Genomic DNA, 25,069 nt, shown 5'->3' on the forward strand with positions numbered 1-25,069 from the left:
TTTCGTGTTCGACATAGGCTATATTTAGAAGCCGTGACTTCACACTTGGGGCTATAGTCGGGAGATGGTGAGTGTGGGCATGGCTCCCGACTTAACTCAACCCCATTGCGATGTGTCTCAGGTTCATGGATTGATGCATGCACCATGCATGGGGGACCATGGAAACGACTACAGGCGACATTATAATGCAGTGGTGGGCGGGACTCGACTGCGTCATCGGAGGATGCAGAGAGAGCCGGGGGATGATAGTGAGACAGGAACGGAGATAGATAAGAAAGACAGAGAACGCGTGAGAGAGAATGGGAAGAAGGGAGAGAAAGATGCTTACAGGGACTTTACCTTATCGACCTGGGAGACCGTCAGAAAAAAAAAATGATTGAAATGTTTAACCATTCTTGCACATTTTACAATACCGATAATCATGTCTTTGAAAATGGTTTTACAGGGAAATTGCTCCATGTCCATAACGCTTTCACCCCCCCCCCCACCCCCTTTCAGGTCAGGATGAGATCAGGATGAATACTCGAAATCTTGTTCAGTGACTAGACTCTATACGTCAAAACATGAAACGAAGCACACACGATGACTTCCCAGGGCAGCGAAAACGGGATTGGGGTGGGGGAGGGGGCGGGGGGTGGGCTAGGTGCTGATGGGGTCTGAACTTTGCTTTGCCTCTAGAATCATCCATTTTCCATCTACTATAGTTTGTTTCTCTTTATCACACACATACAAAAAGATATGCATGAAGAGCCCTCACAATTCCAAACCTATAGAGTCCCTTTAGTGAGGAATTCGACTCATTTTTAAAATTCGCTTTCATAGGCAGAATGTAATCATTGGTATAGATGGTTCATCAGAATCGGAAATAAACGTAGAGGGTTATGAAATCTGAAAGTGTTATTATGATTTCATGAAAAAAAAAGAAAGATGTTAGTTGTAGCTCATATGCAAATTAGATTGGACCATGATGTCATCGCCTCGCAAGTTTTACATGAACTTAATCACATATATTTTCACTGAATATTATCATGCAGTCAAACAGAGGGGGAAAAAAGCACTTGTATCATTTGTATCAATTTTACAGTGTTGCAATAATACATATCAATGTAACATTTTATAGAAAGAGCTATAGGCCTATAGGTTGCTAAATTATGCACTGAAATTTGCTGTTTTTAATGAGCTTTAAACACTGAACAGCGGGAGAGTTGTTAGTTATAATTGATGACAATCGTTACCACCTCAGCAGTTGATCGTATTATGTGGTTGGAACCAGTATACTGTATACTTAGTGAGAACGCACGACACCATACTTCTTTTCATTTCATCTATTTCTGTTTTTATGGCGCAGTGGCGCATGAAATGTATCATGGTATTACTCATTTTAATGGGATGGTATAGTTTTGGTTTAGATGGGGATCCAGGTCTATGAGATCTATCACAGGCAAGATTTTTTAATATGCTACTAAAGTATGATTTTGTGTACAAACGTGGTGGCAAGTTGCTAGCCGATTATGATTTCACCTTCTCATCTAATTTGCATTCAACGGTGGTTGACCATGCAGACAGGGCCGAAATACTTATATACTGGAATGATCTCCCAACAGAAGCCACAAGCTGTTTATCTTTACCATCCTTATTAAGTTTCAACACCGACAGCACTTTGATTGAATGGTTTACACCACACAAGTGCACTCAATTTTTTTTCTATTACGCTTATGATTATTCTGATGTACTGTCCGTTGTTGCCATGCCAACAGACTTGAGCTATAGTTGCTTGCACTCTCGAATTCCAGTCTATCAGTGTGTTCTGTCCACTTTAAAGGCATAATTTACCATTTGCAGATGAAACAAAAACCCAGCATTAGTGCTTTAAAAAAATAGTTCTAAAATGTGAGTTAGGGATAGAAACAACCACTGTAAAATTTTTGGAATCGGTCAAATCGATGTTAGGTATTGTTAAATGTACACAATGTGAACAATAGTTATAATAAGAATATTTCCAGAGTAAACCGTCTACAGTTATGGTTTATTGAGAAAAAATACAGATATCTCCTTATATTTTAGGCTTTATTGCGAAAATTTCATATGGTAGGACGTTTTGTAATACGACAGACCTACACATATGCATCGAATGTGATATCTTGAACATTTTTAAATCACTGCTTCCAGAGGTAAACAACAGTGGTAAACATAACTTTTAAGTCGTAGGGTCGCGGCACATGCTGTCATTGCTTGTCTCTTTCTTTCTTTTCTAGCCTCAGCAGCTGGCTGGTAGTTCAGAGCTAGAAATTGTTGGTACTTGTCTTTCATTTTCCAACACTTCTTCTGTGTTTTCGATGGGAGCCGTAATGAAAAGTTCTTGTCGCAATCACATTATTGCACCGCTGTCAATACTACTATCATAGTGTGTGTGCAGTATGATGTTATTTGTTTTCATTACTTGATTATGCCTGAGAAGAAGCTTACCTTTAAGTAGGTTCCGTCATATTTCTCCATAAGTATACAGCATTCTTTTGCTTTGATCGAAACTGACACATCGACCGCTATGTTCTATGAATAGTATTATTTTACGTTCATATCCAAGCGGGACATTATGTATCACTGTATTTTGTTATACTTCATGTATTTTCCATCGAGAAATACGAAAAAACATGGAACTGAACTGAACTGACAATGTCACTGTTTGATGAAAACGTGAGAATTCCAACACAAAAACAAAAGCAAATCTCATGTTCGTGTTTAATAAACTTATAGCATTGTGTTTCTTTGATATCACTCCACGTAATGAAGTCTACCTGGAAATGGAGTATGCATTTCTCTTCGAGCGCCCGTACTCAGAAGAAACATGTTATTCAAAAGACTTCTTAAAATTCCCCCTTTGTTGTATGTTTCGTAACCGCGTCGACCTTTTTGTGTTCAGAGCGTAAAATAGCCTTCTGTTTGCTTACAAAATTCCGCATACCATGTGGAATTACGTCGACGCGTTGTGTGAAACAAACGGGGATTTCCGAATGTAATGTATATCAATCTGACGTATGAAACCAAAGTACTCTTTGCACGCCTATTATCAGTTACACTCGTGTTATTAGGTTCCGCTCACATGCGTGTTGGTGCAAGCCAAGCGTTGTTTATTTGTTGTTCCTTGCAATACTGGAATGCATGCATGTAGAAGGAAATGCGCAGAAGAAAATATCAAAATTACTCCATTTCTTCCTGATTGAAGTCAGAAACAGCCGTGCAGACCAGCTTCGGTGCAGTAACGACGGTTGATTTTCGCGTGGCTATGTGATATACGGTGATAAGATATGACATACTATATGATAGCGAGGCGTCATGCTTTGATGTATACCCTCTGACTCGGTGGGCTGACGCATTGCGGTGTAGGGTGTATCAGGACAGAACAAAAGCGGATGAAGCAAAATAATAATCACCCCCTTAAACTGTCAGACGTGTCTAATGTATATAGTGCAAAGGACTGGTGCACACAATTCATGTGATTCATTTCAACGTGGAAGTCACTACGTTCTGCACCTCGAATCACCACACGGCATTTGAAGACGGGAGAACAACGGTGACAGGACCATTACCTCAGGTAAGCGCATTCCAATTTCCCCTCCTTTGTAAACTTAATGATTAGAGTTGTTCAGACCAGGGAGGTGTATGGAAGCCCCCATGGAGCTACAGGTAGCGTTATGTTCAGACGGATAGAGTGCGGAGGAGTAGCAAGTCTACTTTCAGACTCTTTATTTTATTTTCCAAAGGGTCATCGACCTTTATTTACAAAGCATCAGGTAAGTGGAGATTAAGGTGGGCGGCACAAGAATAGCCATAATATTCATTACGACATAATGTGATAATGGATTAGGCCAACAGATGTAGTAGAGTGACACCCACTGTATGCTCATTACTTAATGTTGTATAAATGTACACTTTTTGTCATCAGAAAACTCCGCTAAAATGGAAAACGAAAACCTCTAAAAACGGGGAAGGGAGCAGAACAGATGCATACAATTAAAGACATCTCCATATTCAGTACAATGTTTAATGGATGTATGATTAAGTTATAACGTAATAAAAAAAGAAGTGTCGTGTAAGTCCCTTAGTGCCTCGTATATCACGAAGAAACGAGTATAGAAAGATACGAAAACAAAAACAGAACCGGATATTATTTTGTTTACCATAAGTGATTGTTGTTGCAAACGCATAAACTCGTTCATTAATTCGCTCCATGCAACTAAAAAAAAAAAAAAATCAAAAAAAAAATGCAACATAACATTGGACGAGGAGGATTCGGACCATGCCCACTGTCTGTTTCTTCTACCGAATTCCTTTACCAATTTGTTTACATTGATTACAGGCGCTATCAGTGATGACATTCCTTTATCTTTGATCGTTTATCCGCCCTAAAAAGCCGTGTAGTTATATCGCACAATAGGAGAAATGATAAGCAAAGAGCATTTATGTATGTTAAATGTTAATACACAACATTTCGAAGGAGGGATGGGGCCAAAGCGATAGGGATTTGGCAAATCAAGTTAGAACCTACATCTCCAATGAACAACGTGGATAGTAATTAGTATAGCCAATGTTTGGTGTAGGCCCTATGTGTGTTGCGGGGATATTGCAATTTATCCAGGGCGAGTGTCCACAAAACAGAAAAACAATTCAATTCGATTCAATTCAACTGAGATCTTATTTCCAATACAAGTTCAAGGAAAAAATTACAATGTATTACAAGAATATATATATGCTAATATATATATATATATATATATATATATATATATATATATCATGAAAATGATTTGATTTTAGTCGTTGAAATTCATTACCAATACACTACGTATTGTTCTTAAGTCTTAATCGAAGTCTTTAAGTTGCTGTCAGCCGATGTCTATGACGTCGAATCCCAACTGTAATAGGCTAGTGACAAATTTAGGAGTGTTATCGATCACAAAGGGAATCTTCCCGCCTCTCCAAGTTACTTTCATTGTTCTATAATACAGTTTAGATTACTCACACTCACCAGAGGGATCGAAGATGCAATTACACAGGTAGAGTTACAGAGAAAAAGCCCCATTTCTCTTGATGCAATGCTATTATATTTGCGAATAGATTAGTGTTCTTGTATAAACACCCATGCAAACCACAGTACGTAAAAGTTACGATCGGGTAATTCTGTCTCCAGAGTTTCTTTTACTTGTGGATATCTACACTGAATTCATTCGATCATGGTCGGCTTACTCCCCCAAGCCACTTTCGCTCGTTAAAGGGGATGGCTAGTAACTGATCAGTGGGAATCAGTGGGAATGGTGGGGGATGGTTGTTCCAAATCTTGTGGGATTCATTTAAGAGTACATTATATTTCTATTGTTGTGTGAAAATTATTTGATTCAGAACGCGGTCTCATAGTCAAGTACTGTGCAGTTTAATGCCCCGTCACTGTAATACAGGCATGCTAACCTGGAAACATTAAACTGCACATTACTTGAATATGAGACCATTCTGAAGCAAACAATTTTCACATCACAACAATAGATATACATATGTATAATGTACTTTTAAATGAATCCCACAAGTATTGGAACAATCATCCCCAAGCATTCCCACTGATTCCCACTGATCAGTTACTAGCCATCCCCTTTAAGGGTGGGGTAATCATATACATCTATTTTAATCAGTAGGCCCTATAATCTCCCCGCCATATTAATATACATTGTGTGATGACATAATGTCCGTTTATCATTACCTGTGTATCATTTTCACGTGAATACCCAAGCCCCATACCTGCATACAGCGGAGAGTTCAAATTAAGTGTCATAGTGTAAGTTGTGATATGCGTCGGCATGTCAGTTTGGGGCTGTCAACTCCGGGATATGCTGACAAGCTACAGCTTAGTAATGTGTATGGAGAGAGATAATCTGTAGAAGACACATTCGCACCTGACGTACTGCGTTCAGACTAAAGTTAGTGCCACTGCTGTACATTGAAAGTGAGTTAAAGATTTCGCCAGTCATACACAGCTTTGTTGTTGTTGTGGTTGTTGTTGTTGTAGTTGTTGTTATCGATACTGTTTTGTTGATGTCGTTTTTGTTATTGATTTTAGAAAGGGTACCGGAAGGCGATACCCCTATTTTTTATTTTTTTTCAGGTGAAATGATCTGTTGAATCGACTTCATAATCGAACACTTGATGCAAAAGACATATTCTATTGCCGATTATGTTTTGTTCTTTTTTGTGGTAAATGATATCAAAATGGTACCGGATGTTCTGATAATCATCACATCGTGTGATGTGTCACAATGATATTTATAATAGATACTCAAATACATTCATACTTCATTATTCTATCTCCGGCTTTTCTTTTCACAATGGTTGTGACTGCGATACATTATCATCATAAAGCGGTGTCAGTAAAAGATTATGATTCGGGGGGCTCGAATGTTGAATATGTTGCACCACGTTTTCATCTTTATCTTTTCATTTTGAAGGATCTCATCATTTCTTATCGTAAAGGTAGCAAAATCTATGGAAATTACTGAACATTACGATTATCTTTTTTTTTTTTTACGAGGGTTCCATCTTCAGCTGCATGTAGGCCTAATCATTATCTGTCGGGTTTTTTTTTTCTTTCATTATCATCATAATTATCAATTAGATTGAGTATTTCGTTTCTATTTTGCTAATGTTTGTTGTGATTTATATCATCTTGCCATATACATACAGTGTATTATCATAAGAAGAAAATTTAGAGTTGATTCTTACACTTCCAACTAACAATGCCCTCGCCACGGAACCGTGGATTTTATCTCCGTATCCTGGCGTTATATTGGAATATTCATCGATGTAGAACCATGACCTTATGTCTTTTTCTTTTTCTCTTTTTTTTAAAACCGATGTATAGCATCAATAAAGCGAGGTTCACGTGTTGAACATTTATGGCTCGCGCTAGACATGCGGGTTAGTTTCTATAATATAGCGCTCTCTCCCTTTCTCTGCTTATTCCCTCACCGTCTGTGTTTGAATAGACACAGTGCCGCCCTGCATTGTCGAGTGAGCCACGGATGTGTCATGATTTTCTTAATGTGTGCGTCCAATCTGCATCATGCACTTACAGGATTCGTGCCTTCGTGTATAACGGCGCATAGGAGGAGGCGTAAGGAGGAAAGCAGGAGGAAAGAGAGACGGAAGGCATCAGTACCGGTGGGCCTCCTTTGTGCTCTTGTCTATACCATCACCATCTGACCCCCCCCCCCTCTTCTTTGAGGAAAATTATTAAGCTGAGACGGAGGGAGATTCTGTGAAGAGGAGCCATCAGGGGAAATATTACGTCATCCGTTACATCATCCCCGCTTTCGCTACCAGGCAGCATCATCATGCCGCGGTCAGAAGTAGCTTACCAGGCCGTCGGGAAGGAAGGAGGCGAGAGGACGGAACCACCGAAAGACAAACCAAGAAAGAGCGTCGGAGGCAGGGAGGATGGGGAGGAGGAGAGTGTCGGGAATGATGGAAGACGGGGAAGGGAGGAGAATCGGGATTTGAAGACGGCGGAGAGCGACGATGCAGATTCCAATAACAACAGTCATTCGCTGCGACACCACAACGGCATCGTAAGACGGACAATGTCGTTCCTCGCCAGTCTACCGCGGAAGCTCTTCAGCTATGTGCGGGAGGTCTTCTATTCACAGCAGGAGCATCGCTGGTCGCGGGGTGAGTATCTACGTTACATACAAACATATCGTCGCCAACAAGGCACGTATGTTCTATAGATGACTGTATTTACAGACGAGTCGAATGTCGTATACAATGAACGCACAAAATGTTTCCATATCATACACGGATGATTGTAAACACATCGTGAATATCTAAACGCTTACACTATTCCAAAGACATGCCTATCTTTGAATGTTTCAATGGTTGATTAACATAATCCACTCTGTATGTTTGCAAAGTTACCTTTTCTACCTTCTATTCGAACGGCAAAATTCATTTCTTTCGGTGAAGGGAAAAATGTCAATAATCACATAATCATGATGAAATAAACTTGTGAGAGAATGATATCACATGTGAACTTGTTGTGACTGACGATTATTTCAACGGAGGGTTAAGATTAGTTTATGCCATCAATCGTAACGGGGAATATCATACGCGTGAGTTGCGATTGTTGACATGTTCTGAAATGGCGGATGTTTCCCTTGTAAGCAGCATGAGGAATGACGAGACGAGATTGTGAGTAATATCGCATTCTCTAGCAGGAGTGCCGCGCTATTTTAAGCTCTCTTCGTCGCCCCCTCAGCAGGGGTGTGCGTGTGTGTGTGTGTGTGCGTGTGCGTGAAAGGCGTGCGTTTATATCGAGTTTCGCATTCCTACGCCATGCTGAGCGACTGAGAAAATATGAAGTGCAATTTTCAGACCATGTAGACGTGGAATTCTGCATTCAGGCAACGAAACCTGGATTTGTTAGTGGCTTAGTACTGATACTGTTTCTTTGAGATGTCATACTAGTATACGATTATACCAATGTTCAGGCTTGTATGGGGAATGGGGGGGGGGGGGCTTACACTTCTAGATGACGACTGAAAGTTCCTAAACACAATCCATAACACACACACACACACACACACACACACACACACACACACAATGTACGCATTGTAATGAATGAATATCTGACTTGCACACACATACACACATGTAGGGCCTATTTGTATACATAACATAAATATATAGATCTCCTATGTAATATACAATCGTAGTATGTACACATACACTTTAAACATACACGCTTAAATATTCAATTCAATTCAATTAAGTTAAGTTTATTCCCCATCATTTCAGGAGTACAATAAAAAACACAAAAATGCATAATCATATACAACGTAAGGTTAAAGCAATGCAAGAATAGTGGGAACCCAGGGAGAAGCAGTGCTTATAGATTAGGACCCCGATACATTATTAAATTGTACATAGTCAAATATTATTCAAAAGTCTTATGCGTACATAATATGCATACACACGGACACTGAACTATACGTGCGGATTTGAGCAAATATGTGAAAGTGAAATTGTTTTTAATCATCCACCCTCTAAGATTGGCTACCATAAAACTGATTAAAGGTCCTTGCTTTTCATTTGCTTTCTCTTTTATTTTGCTTTAAACAAAACAATCATTTTACTTTTCTTGCTGCCCCAAAGTAATTTGAAAGAGTTCCTGACATCCATTTCCATGTTAACTTTCGATGTGAATCCATGAAGTATCATAATTATTGTTATTGTTAAGTTTGTGATGTGAAGACCTTTTCACATCAGCAGAAGTCATCATGGAATGACATTCTGAATATTTTCGAGGAAGAAAATAATTTAATATAATGATAAGTGAATAAATAAATGTATATATATATATATATATATATATATATATATATATATACATACATATATATGATTTATATAATTATTGTAGTGTATACTATACATACCTGCATACCACTGCACGGAACTTACGGCACCTAAAACGAGTCACCAAAACAGATCGCAGGCGAACGCACTTTTAGTTTCTGCTGGCGGAAACTCGATCCGGTGACAGTTCAATTTTCGCATGATTGATGCAATAAGGGGAAAAAAAGGAGGGGTAGAAAGTTGTATGTGAGGTTGTATCTCTAACAACACCTTATGCAGGAAGAGGACAGAAATATTTAAGGAAGGGTCAGCAACGTCATTACGCCTCTACACTCGAGCTTGATTCATCGTCTGCTACTTTACTGCGGCTTTTCACACTTTCACCGCAATGAAGCATTGCCCTCTGATAGAAATGACCGCCATGGACACGGTACAAGAAAGGAATGAGAAACAGAGTTCTCCAGTGCAGGTTGTTTTTATTGTTTCATATTCCATCTAACTCTTTTTCTATATTACAAATAAACCATAAACATAGCAAGAAATTGAATATGCGAATTGACGAATACAACAAAATAAGAGAACTTTTACTGATAACATGAATGATGCAGTGTTGAAATAATACAAACCCTGGATCTTAAGTATTCTACTGAAAAAAGCATACTTTTGTTCAAGAAATGATGCAAAATTTAGCTATTCATATCGTCAATTGATTATTTACTTCATCAATAGAAGAAGGTAATAAATGCTAGCTCGATATTCAGACGTACACACCAAGACATGCGTGACAGTGGATGAGGTATATACTTTAATCAAAACATAAGAATACCAATCAAAATCATTACAAATGGCTTGAATGTACAATGTAGCCCACTTCCTCTATCTGAGTACGTGAACTGCAGTTCGTAACTTCTATTTCTGTCCTATTCATAACTTTAAGAATGCCAACGTAATGCCAATTCATCCCCCACATTACTTTGCTGCAAATCGACAATAAAACATTATCATAATGCAATTAGATATTCTGGCACGCAAGCTCTCTGCCATTCTTTGCTTAGAATTCATTCCCACTGTCTGTTTTACTGCACTATTAAACGTGCAGGAAATAATATAACCGGTGAAATGATAGGCTCCGTATAGTGCACCTGTATCTCCCATCAGTGTCTCAAATGAATAGTTCACATTCAATGTGGAGAAAGAAGACCCTTAAAATTAGTTTTCCTTGATTTTGTTTCGACGTTTTCATATTAAGGTTTGGATGGCTGTGCTTACAGGCGATCTTGAGCAAAAGCAGGACAGCCAAATGCTTATATGGCTATTACCAGTTATGATTGTAAATGGTTTTTTATTCTTACATAGTAATTAAACAACGTCATACATCATTATCAAATCATAAATATGTGCTAAGCCATATGTCTGTAGCAAGAGCAGATGGTAACTGAAACCAACTACTCCTTTGAGATTTCGACATCCAATTTGCACTTACCATTACTGGGTACCACGACACCCACGGGGGTTGTAAAGGGGGGGGGGGATGCAGAGCAGGATCTCTGTCTAAATCAGATACATCATGGGCTGCAATCCCCCCCCCCTTTTTTTTACATTAGATTGTATAAATAGAAAATAATAATATTATTTTAAGCACAGATCACAAGAAAAAGTGATCAGGCGGTGTGACATAAAGATTCCCCCTCTCCCCATGATAAATATATGCTGTTTTGAAACACTGTACCATACGTCGGCCATAAGGGGGGGGGGGGGGATGGGAGAGGAGACTTCTAAATTATGAAGACAAGATGATGCAGCGGATTACGCAATGAGTCAGGTGCATTGCTATGTCAATGCATAAAATCATCTGTTGTTTGGCATACTGAAGCCCCAATTTATGGCTGAAATAGGCATTAACACACACAAAAAAAACCTCAAACAAACAAACAAACAAGCACCAAAACCTAACAGGTCTTTTTAGTCAGCTTTGGACTATCTTTGGATACACCAGGGCCCCGTTTTATCAAAAGATAAAATCGATTTTAAATTGCCTTACCACACAGGCTGCCATAGACTTACAGTTGAAATCAACTATATAATCAATTTTAACTCTTCATAGAAACAGGGCCCAGGTAGGTGTTATAGAGAAACACTTCACTGGAAACACACAGTTCTAAGACCAAGTAACACCAATTAGCTTTCAATAATGTTTTTAAGGGAGGCGCTCAAAACAGTGTTTCTACCGTTTAACCTACATAAATCAGACTTTTATGCGGGAGGAAGGCATATTTAAGATATAATGATTTATGTGTGTGTGTGTATGTGTGTGTGTGTGTATGTGTGTGTAATAGTGCGTGCGTGTGCATGCTTGTTACATATCTAAAGGAGCCTATACACACGTATCTCACCACAGACAACGGTCGATTGTGCAGGGGCGGATTCAGGAATTCTGTAAAGGGGGGGGGGGGGGCGCGCAACTAATATTTCTGGTTCCACTTCCGGGTTTCATTTCTTTTTTTCTTTTTATTTCTTTTGTTTTTAACGATAAATAAAGGGGGGACGTGCGCCTCTTGCGCCCCCCTCTGGATCCGCCACTGCATTGCCATGCATAATCAGAACTTAAGCTTTTACCCTCCACGGTTCATGTAATAATGTCTCGTGCGATCACATAATCACAGCCCACTGTATCGCAGTGTACACACCGAAGGCCAAGACTGAAAGGTTGATCCGTGTGTTTAATAATAAGGGTTCGTCCTCTCAATCCTTGTCGCCTAACAGTCAATGCCATGATTGAGAAGGCATGACGAATGATCTCATTGTGTGTTTATTTTCTAGTGCGACGCCATTATGCGTCCCTAGCGAGCACAGGTGGTATTATAGGAGGAGTGTAATGTGTACCACAGGCAAACGGCACAGCATTGCACACATAGAAACGACGCACACACACACACACACACACACACACACACACACACACACTCACACACACATGACATACACAATACACACACTCGCTAACACTGACAAATGTCTTGACCTATAAGCCGCTGACAAGAGTAAAAATACACCCCCATCAAAGTGAACGTGATACCACATGTCTGGCATACTATTCAGTAATGGATGAATGTGATTTCAACGCACGTTATGATAATTGTTTGCAATTTATGCGTAATGTATGAGTCGAAATGCTATCTGTGAGCGTTTTTATATTATATATTTTAAGTGGTGCAAAGAGTATCTTTGTATGGATTTCAGAAAGTACTAAACATTGGCCGATGTTGACTAGTCTAATGTTTATGGATGCTATTTTCAATCTATGTACAGCGCATTGAACATTAAGTATTTCTGTCGATGAAATTAGTTTTTGACATTTCACCAAAGGATCCGTTTTCAACTAACTTACTTTCTGTTTTTAGCATTCAATATATCATGCGAAGTTTATTGTCTTAATTAAAAACAAAACAGCATGGTCCGGTCCCACAAGACATCTATTTTTTTTTCTTGTAAGTCAAATAATCACACACCAACCTGCTTAATTAAAGAAAATGATATTGTGAGGCCTTTGACTCAGCAAAAGGAGGCTGGTCAGAGGCCATTGTTACAACTCCAAATGCGCGTCGTCGTTCGGACTATATACGTGCAACGCCAGATGAAAAACCTCGCTTTGCACTGGATGCAGCAATCAGTACTGGCGGGTTAATTACTGAGTTTGGCTGTCAAGAAAGAGAAAGAGAAGCCAATAGCCATTCATACAAAGCGAACTCCGCTCTCGTTTCGGCGCTCATAATGGAACCGCCTATGCGTCATCATCATGAGCCAAAATTAACGAGAGATAAAAAGGTGTTACTATGGTTACCTCTAATTAATCCTGCTATCTCAGCTTGCTCGTTTGGAGATGCATGCGACGACCGATGCATCAACGCACGAAGCATGTCTTTGCGCGGTGTTTCGCTGTACTATACGACGGAATTTGACCTGGTTGATGTCGTGAAGATTATGATTTCTGCTTTGATCACCTGTCTACACCAGACCAACAAAATGTCCACTTGTTGATGAGGTGATCAGGCAGATGACACTTTAGCTGATGATTTTAGCATCAGCTGTACTCCAGGGGGCAATCTTTTTAACAGCAGCCCTGCAAGCTTTCTCGCTGTTTCTCTCTCTCTCTCCCTCCAGTATACATGTCAATGCAATCTTTATTTCCAATTCATTACATGTAAATATAAGCAATTATATACCGAAGTATATAGGTATATAAGACAGTGAAAAAAAAAAATTTGAAAGAATATAGCGAGATTATGAGGACAAAGCATGGGGGCAACAAAATTAGCTAACAATAGGTAGGTCTATAAAGATCATGAGCTCAATTTAAAAAAAAGGCCTGTGTGTGTAGACGACCGGAAAATGATATGTGCGTAGAAAGCCAGAATAGCCTTGTAATGTTAAATACCCCCAAACTGTAATCATTATCAACAATTCAGAAAAATGATTAGCACATTTTTTTTTTCTGATAAAGAATAAAATGTACCATGAATATATACCAAAGTACCCGCACACACAAAAATACCTACCGTTTATATTCATGTAACATTCTTATAACAAAGTCGAAAGAGAATTATAAGTATTTACTAATCATTTTTGTATACTGTCTTTTATGATTATCATTAAATTGTGTATCAAATTTACTCACATCTAAGATATTCCAAAAGGCAGGACCAGAATGACGTTATGAATATTCAGCGTTGTCAGTTGAATCATCTTCATCGATGAAAATGATTTGATGAGCTCGTATGATTAGTATAATTATGTACATTATTAGAATTTGCAGAAAACACACGTAGTAAGTAAGGTGACAAAGTTTGAACATGATAACGTTGCATGGAAGAACATAATTATTTGCATCTCATTCAAGTGTGGCAATTTGAGGATTTAAAAGGATTTAAGCAGTTTAGATGTTGATTCTCTATAATCTGATTTTGTGCATAATCTAATGGCTTTCCTCTGCAGTAAGATAAATTTTTGAATTTAGCAAGAATAGCGACTTCTCCAGATTGAATTACAGCAAGGTGAAAGAAATAAAATATAAGCATCATAAAGAGCTAACAAAATATAACTGGCCAAATAGTATATCAGTCAGAATAAAATTCCAATAAAACGAGATATAATTATCAATATAATACATAGATATCAATATAATTCCAACTCAAGTTACTATCTAATGCAACACCTTGAAAATTTACAGATTGATAAAATTTTACATGTAAGCCCTGTTTCACAAATTTTCAAAATCATATGAAACTATCTTGCACACATCCTATTTGAAAATACGCTTTGTATTTTACTTATATTTAAAAAGAATCTATTGCACTTGAACCAATTTTATACTTCAAGGCAAGATCTTTATTCTAAAATCCAATCTACCACTGTCGTTATGAGAGGCAAGAAGCGAGGAATCATCTGCATATAGAATAAAAGGAGATTCGTTGCAAGAGTCTGCAATGTCATTTATTTCAAATAAATATGAAATAAAGGTCCAGGAATGGACCCTTAGGAATAACCGTATCAGTGTTTTAAAAGACAACTGAAAAGAATCATTAACAGTGAATAGTTTTCTACCACTTAGATAAGATCCAAACCAGTTAAAGCATTCGCTTCGGACACCATAATATCGCAGTTTTTAAAATGTACTTTATGTACTTTTATGTGAAAGACAGTCGATAGCTAATAGAGAGATCCATAAATACTGCTAAGACATCTTTGCCACCATTAAGTTCTTGAATAATTTTGTCCTGCATGTATTTCCATAACTTCCATATCTGTTGACAAATTTTGCCGAAACCCTTGCTGACTGTCGTATGATAAATTATGTTGCAGCAAATGTATATATATAATTATGAAGGCGAGTAAAAACATTTTTTTCCAAATATTTTTGATAAACAAGACAGAGTGAACATCGGACGGTAATTCGTAAATAGTTCATTATCGTCTTTCATGAAAACTAGTGTTATTTTTGTGTATAGAATGTATATAACGTAATTATTAATCTGCATAATAACGAAATGTAAATACATAATAATCTTAAACACCAAACTATTACTGTTTGTCTTGATCTCAGTGTGTATCGAACTATACCATGCCTTAGTTCTCACAAAAATATTATCGTGACGCAGCTTGTGAGGAAAATAATGATTCGTCACTTTATCATCTCGTTGTGTCGATACTATAAACCAGGCTTCTAACCCGTTCTTTACAAAAGTTGGAAACTCCATGGTCCTCTTGCAGCACCCACTAAGTTCCCATCACACAGGAATTCAGAAGAGGATACTTTTAAACTCAAGGACTAAAGGACTGTTTTGGGATGACGCCGCACTATATACCACAGCATTGACTCTGTATTTCTTCAACCTTTAACGGCACCCCACAACGATAACTTGACGAAAATGAAAAATAAACTCATGACTCATTAGAATGATGTCATAAAAGGTGACGCCATTACCTAGGCAACCGATAGACCACAATTTATTATCAATTTTAAACTTAACCACTCGTTTTTGTCATAAGTGAAGTCTGTCTGCATCATTCTGCTCTATCGTTGCACATGATCAGTTTGTGTCTGTCTTTCTGTCCATGTTTTTGTCTGCGTGTCTGTCTGTCTGTTAGTCAGCCTATATTTCTTTCTACGTTGAAATATGCATGCGAAACCAGCTTAAGGACATTACTTTTTATATGTTGACTATTTCTTAGCTGTTTTGTATGTGTCCTTCATTCCGTCTGTGCATTCAGAATGAGAACTAACATCCAAGGTCCGCTAATGTATTCTATGTCTCCTAAACTGTTGTGTTTTTTCCTTTTGCATGCTTTGAGAAGAAAGGGTATTCTAATCCCATGCTGCCTGCTTTGTTTTCTGACCTTATACACGACTATGTGTGCCTGCGATTTCGTCATGCACGACAACATCACTGCAAAAAAGCCTCGCAAGTCTTGTATGCTGTGCACACTGCATATAGAGTGATAATTATGTCCTGTTGTTTTACAGTAGAATTCCTTTTGAAATAGCATTGCCTATAAAGTACGTAAGGCTCAATATAAATGCGAGCATAAGTGGGCCTACACTACATACACTATGATGGTATTGGTATATACACAGTGGTCCTCGTTTTGTGTGTATGGGTGTGTGTGTGTGTGTGTGTGTGTGTGTGTACATGTAGTTATTTTTTCATCATAATGCACAAGATATAGCTCTAAACATATATCACTCCATTTACATAATTATATCTTAAAGGGAATTCTGAAGCACAAAGAAAGACATTGCGAAATTTCAGAATACTCTTCCCTCTTTTCACAGGTAGGTTCTGACCGAGTCCCTCTTTCAGACGATGTTTCTTGAAAAAAAGCCTGTCTTATTTCCTTTTGATGGACAGCAAATATTGTAGATAGGCCCATCTATTGATTATCCTCTTTTGCAACCCCTCCCTTCTTCAATCAATATCAGCACCACCATTAACCACTACCACCCGGGGGGGGGGGGGAGATATATTGGTACCATAATGCTGTAACTCCCTGTTGGTATCGATACCTGACCATGATGCTTGTTATGCTAGCATAACCTTTCTATACTAATTGCACTAATCTCTCCAGCCTCTCTCTCCCTTTAACTTTATTACCCCCCCCCCCTCTATTTTCCCTCAACTTCCCTCTACCAAGGAAAATAAAGTGTTGCAAGGTTTAAGCCCTGCTTTTACTTTGACTTCCATCGGAGGAGCGCGTTAATTCAGGTTAAGTTATGTGCTGCTGGAAGTGATGAAGTCACGTTGTGAAATGTATGATTTGAATACATTTATGAGCATGATGACGCATGCTTAGGCCTACATTTCAAAATCGAATGCTACTATCTTAAAGGACAACTTCACCCAATATATATATATATATATATATATATGTATATATATATATATATATATGTGTGTGTGTGTGTATATATATATATATATATATATATATATATATATATGTGTGTGTGTGTGTGTGTGTGTGTGTGCGTTTGAATCAAGTGAATGCAGCAACATTAGTAAAACACATCAGTGAAAATTTGAGTAAAAGCGGACGATCCGTTCAAAAGTTATGAACTTGTGAAGTTTTGGTGCAGCCAATCGTTGCTTGATGAGAAGACTACAATTAATACCTTGTGCATGACGTCACGCATATACAACGATATAAAGAAGACAATAGTTATGAAGAAGATTGAGCATAATTATTTTCATATTTTCTCGCATAGTGAAAGAGCACTTCACTCACTCTTTGCTTTTCAGAAAGCGAGGTGACGATAATGCCTTTAACTACGTCAGCAGGTCGAGGGAATGTGTATTTTTCAATTTAAAAAAAAAGTGGAGTTTTCTTTATAATTTCTTCATAGCGTTGTTTATGTGACATCACGAACTTTGGTAGTCTTCTCTTTCTTTTCTTCAAAGTTCACTGATGTTTCTACTTATATTGCTGCATTCACTTAATCCACACACACTGTATATTTAGGCGAACTTTTCCCTTATGAAGGCTACTGGACGACACTTTAAAGGCATAATTTACCATTTGCAGATGAAACAAAAAATCAGCATCATGCGCAGTGCTTCAAAATAGGTCTATCGACAATGTGAGTTAGGGATAGAAACAACCAATGTAAAAATTTGAACCAGTATAATCGATGTTAAGTATTTTTAAATATACAAAATGTGAACAATAGTTATGGTTTAATGAGACCATGTTTTGTGATACAACAGACCTACACACTGCATCAAAAGTGACATCTTGAAAATTGTTTAAATCACTGCTGCCAAAGGTAAACAGAACCTTTAAGCATTGGGAAAAAAGTGAAAAAAAAAAGAATACGTATCTTTATTCACATTTTGCAAATATCTGATCAGCAAACCAAGCATAACTTATACGTTTGCCTGTAGATGGGTATAGCCTGCATGTAAAGTATAACTGACGTCAGGTGGTTTATAGGAGCAGCACCACAGTGCAAAATTATGATCATCACTTACCCTGGACTCCCCCCCCCCCCTTTCGTTTTTCTCTTTTCCTTGCCGGTCAGCCTGACGATGGTTTGGAACGGTTGTTCCTGTCCATCTCATTTGACTGTTTAACATCTATCTTAATTCATGCAACATCATGCTATCTATTATCAACTCTCCGATAGGAGAAGCGGAAGTTAGTTTAGTTCATTCCACAGTCCTTCTTCTTTGAGACGTGGATGTAGATTTCTATTTCGTTGCATTTCTTTTGATTGGACCTTGCAAGCTATTCTTACTCACGCAGATCTCCAAAAGTGACTACAGAGTTTCTGAAAATGATAGGAAAGACAATCAATATTTATGCCGTGGTCACGCTGGAAAAGAGAGGGAAAAAAGACAAACAAACGCCAAGACTGCGGAAAGTTCACTTCAGTGAAATCGAGCAGTTACGATTTGAGTAACATAAAAACAAGAAGATGACGTTGTCGGATGTGCCCATGCGTACAGCTTGACGCCACGAAAGCTGAAAGTGTGTCAGGAGTGTGATATATAAGGCTGTTAGGAAACTTTTGTACAGACTGGTGATATGCTCATGATTCTAAAAGGTCAATAACTGTTGATCCTACGTTTGTAAAAAGGAGAATACCATCTTTGTTCTGGAAATTATAATTTATACTGCGGTCCCGCCATGTTGCATTTTGAGTTTCCACACGGCCATTACCATCACAGAGCATACAGGGTGCTGGAAGGGTCCGAAATTGCACTGCCGCTTATGAATCTCTCCCCATATATTTCCTTCCACTGGCCAGTTGGCAACGATATCGAGGACAGCGAGGAGAGTGACTGGTCATCGAGCGAGGACGGGACCACGACCCGGTCTGCCAAGCACAAACGAGCGACCACCAAGTCAAGGGACAGACATCGGACGAACACCAACAAGTAAGTTTGACTTTTTACAATTATTTTCCCGACTCGCTCTTTGCACGAATTAACATGGCTTATATACACTAATATCCATCGTTACTCGAGTGAGCGTTTCACATCTTATGGACTATGATGAGGAACGCTGGAAAATCCGCGTGTGAAAATTATCTGTGTCCATGCTATGGTCAATTTAGTCACACCCGGAAAAGCAAAGTTGTGGGCCACTACCTCTTACTCATTTATGAATTAAGTAGGCGTCATTCTTTCACTCAGTTTCCCCAATTGAAATCAGAAAATCAGATTTGATCAAATTAATATATATGTATTAGATGAAATACCATTCAAGCGGCTATAAACAAGAACATAATTATTGCAAAGAAGTTCAGATTTCGTTGGGATACTAGTAAGCACAGGTCATCATGTACCCTATCAAAGGCTCAACCCATAACCGTCAATTTCAAATTTAATCATGCATAGACATGGACTCAATCTTCACTGCTAGGCATACTCAAAACAGATATCCTTGCAGGAATCATTGTTTTCAGCAATCTATGTTTATGTTACGTATAAGATACTTGAACCTGTTGTAGACATAAAAACTGTTTTTATAATGAATCCGCTTTTAATAGCATTCTACTTTATTTGGAGGCATTGCTTGCCAGTAAAATTAGTTCCTGCTACGTTGACAACGGTGAATATCATATGACTTGCATCAACTTATTACAATATGAAATTCAATGTGTACATTATTATGCTTCAAATTCATGAAATTCTTCCGTCGAGATCTTTATGCAACTGTTGTCGATGTAGGGCAATTTGTCAAGCAGTTGCATTATTATGCTTGTCTCTTATCACGTTGTTGGATGACACTTTGAGTAATTTCCTTTGTTCTTTTAAATGGCGACCTGTTTCAGTAAAATAGGAAGAGTGATGTTATGTAACAAAAAGAAAAATACGTGAAGTTCGCCGTGTAGCAACGATTACGTCGTATAAATTCAAGGTACGCAGATAGATATTTCTCATTAACGTCAACACAATAAAGATATATCTCGACAAGAATTAGCCTTTCTTCTCCGGAGCATCGGTATAAATCTCATCACTGTGTTTATCCTACAACTTAACGCGATGTTTTGAAGCCGGTCATTGTCTTCTGTGAATAACATGTGACGAAGAAGAGGAGATTTGTGAAAGAATACCAAAATTCCTTAAAGATGCCCATGCATGCACCCTCTCTCCAAATTGAAAGCATTTGCCTCTCTCAACTGTTTTGACTTGTTTTAAGTTCATTGATCGAACTATAGCTCCCAGAAATTTAAGGGCTTTTTAAAGAAAACCTATAGCCGCTTTCTAAGATAGTTCTAGATTATTCGTATAAAAAAATACAGAAAGAGCTTTCGTTGCTTCCATGCCGTGCCTTTTGGATGTGCTCTCTTTATGGGTCACTATCTCACTTTTAGAACAAGCTATATACAAGTATGCTTGTATAACATGTCATGACAGAGCTTCATATCAAAGTGACGGATGCCACAGTAGTTTGAATTTTGCCTTTCACTGCAATGAATTTTGTCATTAGGTTAGTCCCTGTGGCACATCACACACCTTTCATCAACGGGTTGACATTATCTTTTAAAAAGTTTTATTGCAAAACGGGCTAAGCGCCGTATTTAAACAGTTTAAAGTAAGTCTATCATCAAATACAACAAAATGAAACTTTTCAAGTGATACCTCACCTGTTGCTTAACAGGGAATATTCTTGAAACTACAATTTAGAAATCCCATACTTTCTTACTACTTTTTTTGTTTTGTTTTGTAGCAGCTTTAATTATGAATTTCTCAAATTAACAAGACTAAAGTCAAATCGTTTTGCAATCAAGCTCTTCCTCATCATTTTTGTCGATTATTGGCGCAATATTACCACAGAATCCCCTGGCAACCAGCAGCATGCACCTGGAACCACCACAATTTTCATATCATGTATATACGATTTTCTGTTTGTATTTTATGTCAGCTTGTATTGTATATTGTATATTGAATTGCCGAATAAATAATAATAATAATAGTAATAATAGAATAATGAGCAGGATGATAACGTATTCAGCTGCAAAACGATTTTGTTTCCTTGCAAGATCATAACCCAATCGTGTGTGTTTTTCAATTGTTCGTTTGTTTGTTTGTTTGTGTGACGAAAGTAAGATATAGGGAGCCGGTAATTTCCCGAAAAACAAAACAAAATCTGTACTATCGAATTCTTTCACATACTGACTCTCCGATGTCTCGTCCGTACTGCTCTGTATTCCAAATAACGGTTTCCAATTAACGCGTTCCAAATAACGCGCTGGAAGCCCGTCGACTTGAAATCGAATCTTTGCGACGTGATTTTCAAACACCAGCCTGAGTGCAGAATTTGTGACCGGTCAATGACCCGTCGAGGCGTCCAGCATTTCCGCTTTGCCCGACATGTCTCTTTGCGTAATCGAGTTACCGCCTGATGTGCTCTTTGTTCTGCAATCGTTGTTCTCTCTTGCTTGATTTGGTCAACAATAAAGGTACCGCACATCTCCTGTATTTGTTCAACTGACATAGGACAAGACCTAAACAGGGCTGCGATCATCACTTTCGACATTAGCATTTGAGTATGATTGAAGATGTCAGCCTGCATAGCAGAATCCTGCTTGTCCCGAAAGGGAAACGTAATTATAGTCACGTTTCAGAGATATTATTTCCACTGCTTGGGATCTTGAGGAAAACACAAGCGCACACGGACAGTGGGCAACTGCGCATACACAATCATGTACACTCGGACACAAACAAAATACCAGTTTTTTGGTGGTTTTTTTTTTTGCAAATAGAATAATCAGATAAAAGTGAGATTTGCAGATAGGGAGACGTCATATCAACGTCCATTACTAGCGTTTACCTAACGGTTGATGTATTGTTGATAGCAGGGGCGGATCCAGGAATTCTGTAAAGGGGGGCGGGGCGGGGGCGTGACTAATATTTCTGGTGCCACTTCCGGGTTTCATTTCATTTTTATCTTTTTATTTCTTTTGTTTTTAACGAAAAATAAGGGGGGGCGTGCGCCGGTTGCGCCCCACTCTGGATCCGCCACTGTATAGTGTTTTATTTATAATCTTTTTCACGAGACCACATGGAGCCAAGTAAATAATATATAACATTTTTATGGTCTCGCTCGTGACAATTCTCTTTAATGCAAACTGGCTGCATGCAGAGAGCTAAAGGGCAAAGAAAAGGGAAGGAATCATGTGAATGGACATGAAACATAATGTTCACATACGCGCACGTATTATTTTGTTACATGGAGTTCTTGGCTGAGGTATGTTGAAGCCCACCCTTTGCTGTGCAGTTGTCGTGGACGAAGAAATAGAAGCTCTAACTTTGCCACTACTGGTAAAACCGTCTATCTACCAAACGTCCCTTTTATCAATATTATCAATATTTTTAACATACTGGGTGTCACGTCTTACATTCAAAACCATACAGGGCTCCTCCACCGATAGCACCGAAACCAAAGAAGCACACTGCGAAAGCGCATCGAGCCGGAAGTGGATCAAGTAACCCGCCCTCATCACCCGACTCCAATACTCCCGACACCACTCCAGAGATTTCCTTCGATGACGTAAGTAGTAGAGGCGATGGCAACCCTCATGTCATTAACGAAGAAATCCACCCCAATAAATAGATAAGATTCAAAAGAAAGAGAAAAATACTCCCTATAGAATGATTAAAAAAAATGGCAAAAATCGGACAAGAAATAAGGAAGATATGACATTATATTTGAAATTTCACATTTTTCGGGAAAACATTTCTTGACCAGTCCTAATGGATATTCAAATGAGCGAGTTGATGATATCATACCCTTACAATTTTTCACGTATATTATGTATGAAATTCGGAAAGATTGCTATTTTTAGCTAATACAAGTAAAAATAATGCATGTTACCATACCAAGATATTTTTTAATTTGGGTGGTTTTGAGACAAGTTTTACATTGGTACAGCTGAAATATGAGATTTTTGTCATTTCTGTAAATGAAATGAATAAAAAATTGTGAGAGCATGACATCGTCAACTTTCTGAGTTGAATGTTCATAGGGACTGGTCAAGATTTTTTTCGAAAAAATAAAATGAAATTTCAAAATGTCATATCGCTCTTATTTCTTGTCCGATTTTTGTCATTTTTGTATTGCTCCGTAGGGAATATTTTCTCTTTGTTGTGAAGTTTATTCATTTTGGAGGTGGATTTCTTCTTTAATACTCCATCATCTTTACCAATCTTTTTTTTTATGATTGCTCCCTACGAAGTCCTCATCTAGAGGGTCCAAATTCGTTTGCATATCAATTTTTGAAAGATCTGCTGATTAGTCGTGCAAGAATATCATTTCCACAGAAGACATGATTATGTCAACATAACATTTACATTTTTGTTTTTTTATTTCCGATGTATGTTTCATTCCGTGAGTGACCCAAAGAGAACTGTTTGGCTAAAAAAATCTCATGTAACATTCAGAACATGAATTTACCTGTGAGACAAGTTTGTTGTCTTTACAAATAATATAATGAAAGAATTAAAAGATCAGGTATATCCTTCATTGTTCGTGAATCAGCGGTCTGAAGTGAGCCAATATTTGCACATTGGTACAAACTTAATGACCTTTCTGTTTTCAAGGTTGATTGGGCATTTTACCCGTTTTTAAAGTGACATAATGCATATTCTTGCCCGACGTAACTATTTTATGGAATTCATGCTTGAACAAAGCATGAACTTGCATAGACGAGATCAGTGATCCGTATCCATGTTATTGTTTCGCATTAAGAATGGGCCCTTGAGAATTCACTGACAAACATATTATTTCTATTAATCTTCCAAAATAACAGGCCTGCTATCAGGTTGATGTCACCTTGCAAGCAACATTGATAAGAATTACAGTCATGAATAACCATTACTTTACAGATGCTTGTCTCAGTTAATATAAAAACCAACATTGCCCGTGGGTACTATGACCCTTTTCAACTCATGCGCAAAGTTGGACTACGAACTGGTTTGTTTTCCGATTGTACCTTATGTCCGTCGGCTCGCGTCTGAGGTTGACGTGTGGACTTGAAACATCGAAACTGTCAACGGAAGTGGTTTGTTTGTTTATTCAACAATACGAAGTTAGTATTTTCAACCATTCAAGAATGTATCGATGTTATTAACTTATCAACATGATGACGTCTTATATTTATGATGATGATGATGATGTTTACGTGTCTTCACCCATCCCACTGCTTAGATCGTGATTGAATCGCCTCAGCTGAAAATGTACAAACGGATCCACGGCCCCCAGGGGAGAAGACGCCCTCAACGGTACTCCAACCAGTCCGAAATTCGTCAATCCGAAATAAGCCTGGTGGCTGAAAATGGAACGCCGTAATCAGTCACAGACACAGTGGGCGCGTGTGCCTTTGCTACCATCTCAGTGTGTCTGTGTGTGTGTGATGGAATGGCGACATAGAGCTGTATATGTAAATACAGCTCTATGAATGTCGACTATCAAGAAGACGCCATGTTAAAAGTGGACGTGACAGGAAACACATTGAACATGTGACAGGACGTAGTTGTTTACAAGGCGGGACCTGAGCTGATACAGCAGATAACTATGGCCACTATGTGACTTCTTCAGACTTCCTTTCGAGATTGAGGTGGTAGAGAGAGATCCGATGGAATTCAACCAAACGATATCTAACTGTTCG

General features: G+C 38.3%; 1 protein-coding gene across 1 annotated transcript in view; it reads left to right on the forward strand.

The window, feature by feature from the left end:
* LOC139741783 (uncharacterized) overlaps positions 1-24,750 on the forward strand; it is a 49,882-nt gene extending 25,132 nt beyond the window's left edge. The window contains exons 7-9 of the mRNA XM_071652373.1: positions 19,202-19,331; positions 22,818-22,953; positions 24,610-24,750. Of these exons, the coding sequence (XP_071508474.1) occupies positions 19,202-19,331; positions 22,818-22,953; positions 24,610-24,750 (407 nt within the window). The remainder of the gene's footprint in view (positions 1-19,201; positions 19,332-22,817; positions 22,954-24,609) is intronic.
* Positions 24,751-25,069: the final 319 nt, after the last annotated feature.

This window comes from Diadema antillarum, unplaced genomic scaffold, assembly GCF_040938485.1.
Source record: "Diadema antillarum isolate AM-2024a unplaced genomic scaffold, OU_Dant_1.0 seq00000953_RagTag, whole genome shotgun sequence".
Taxonomy (NCBI): Eukaryota; Metazoa; Echinodermata; class Echinoidea; order Diadematoida; family Diadematidae; genus Diadema; species Diadema antillarum.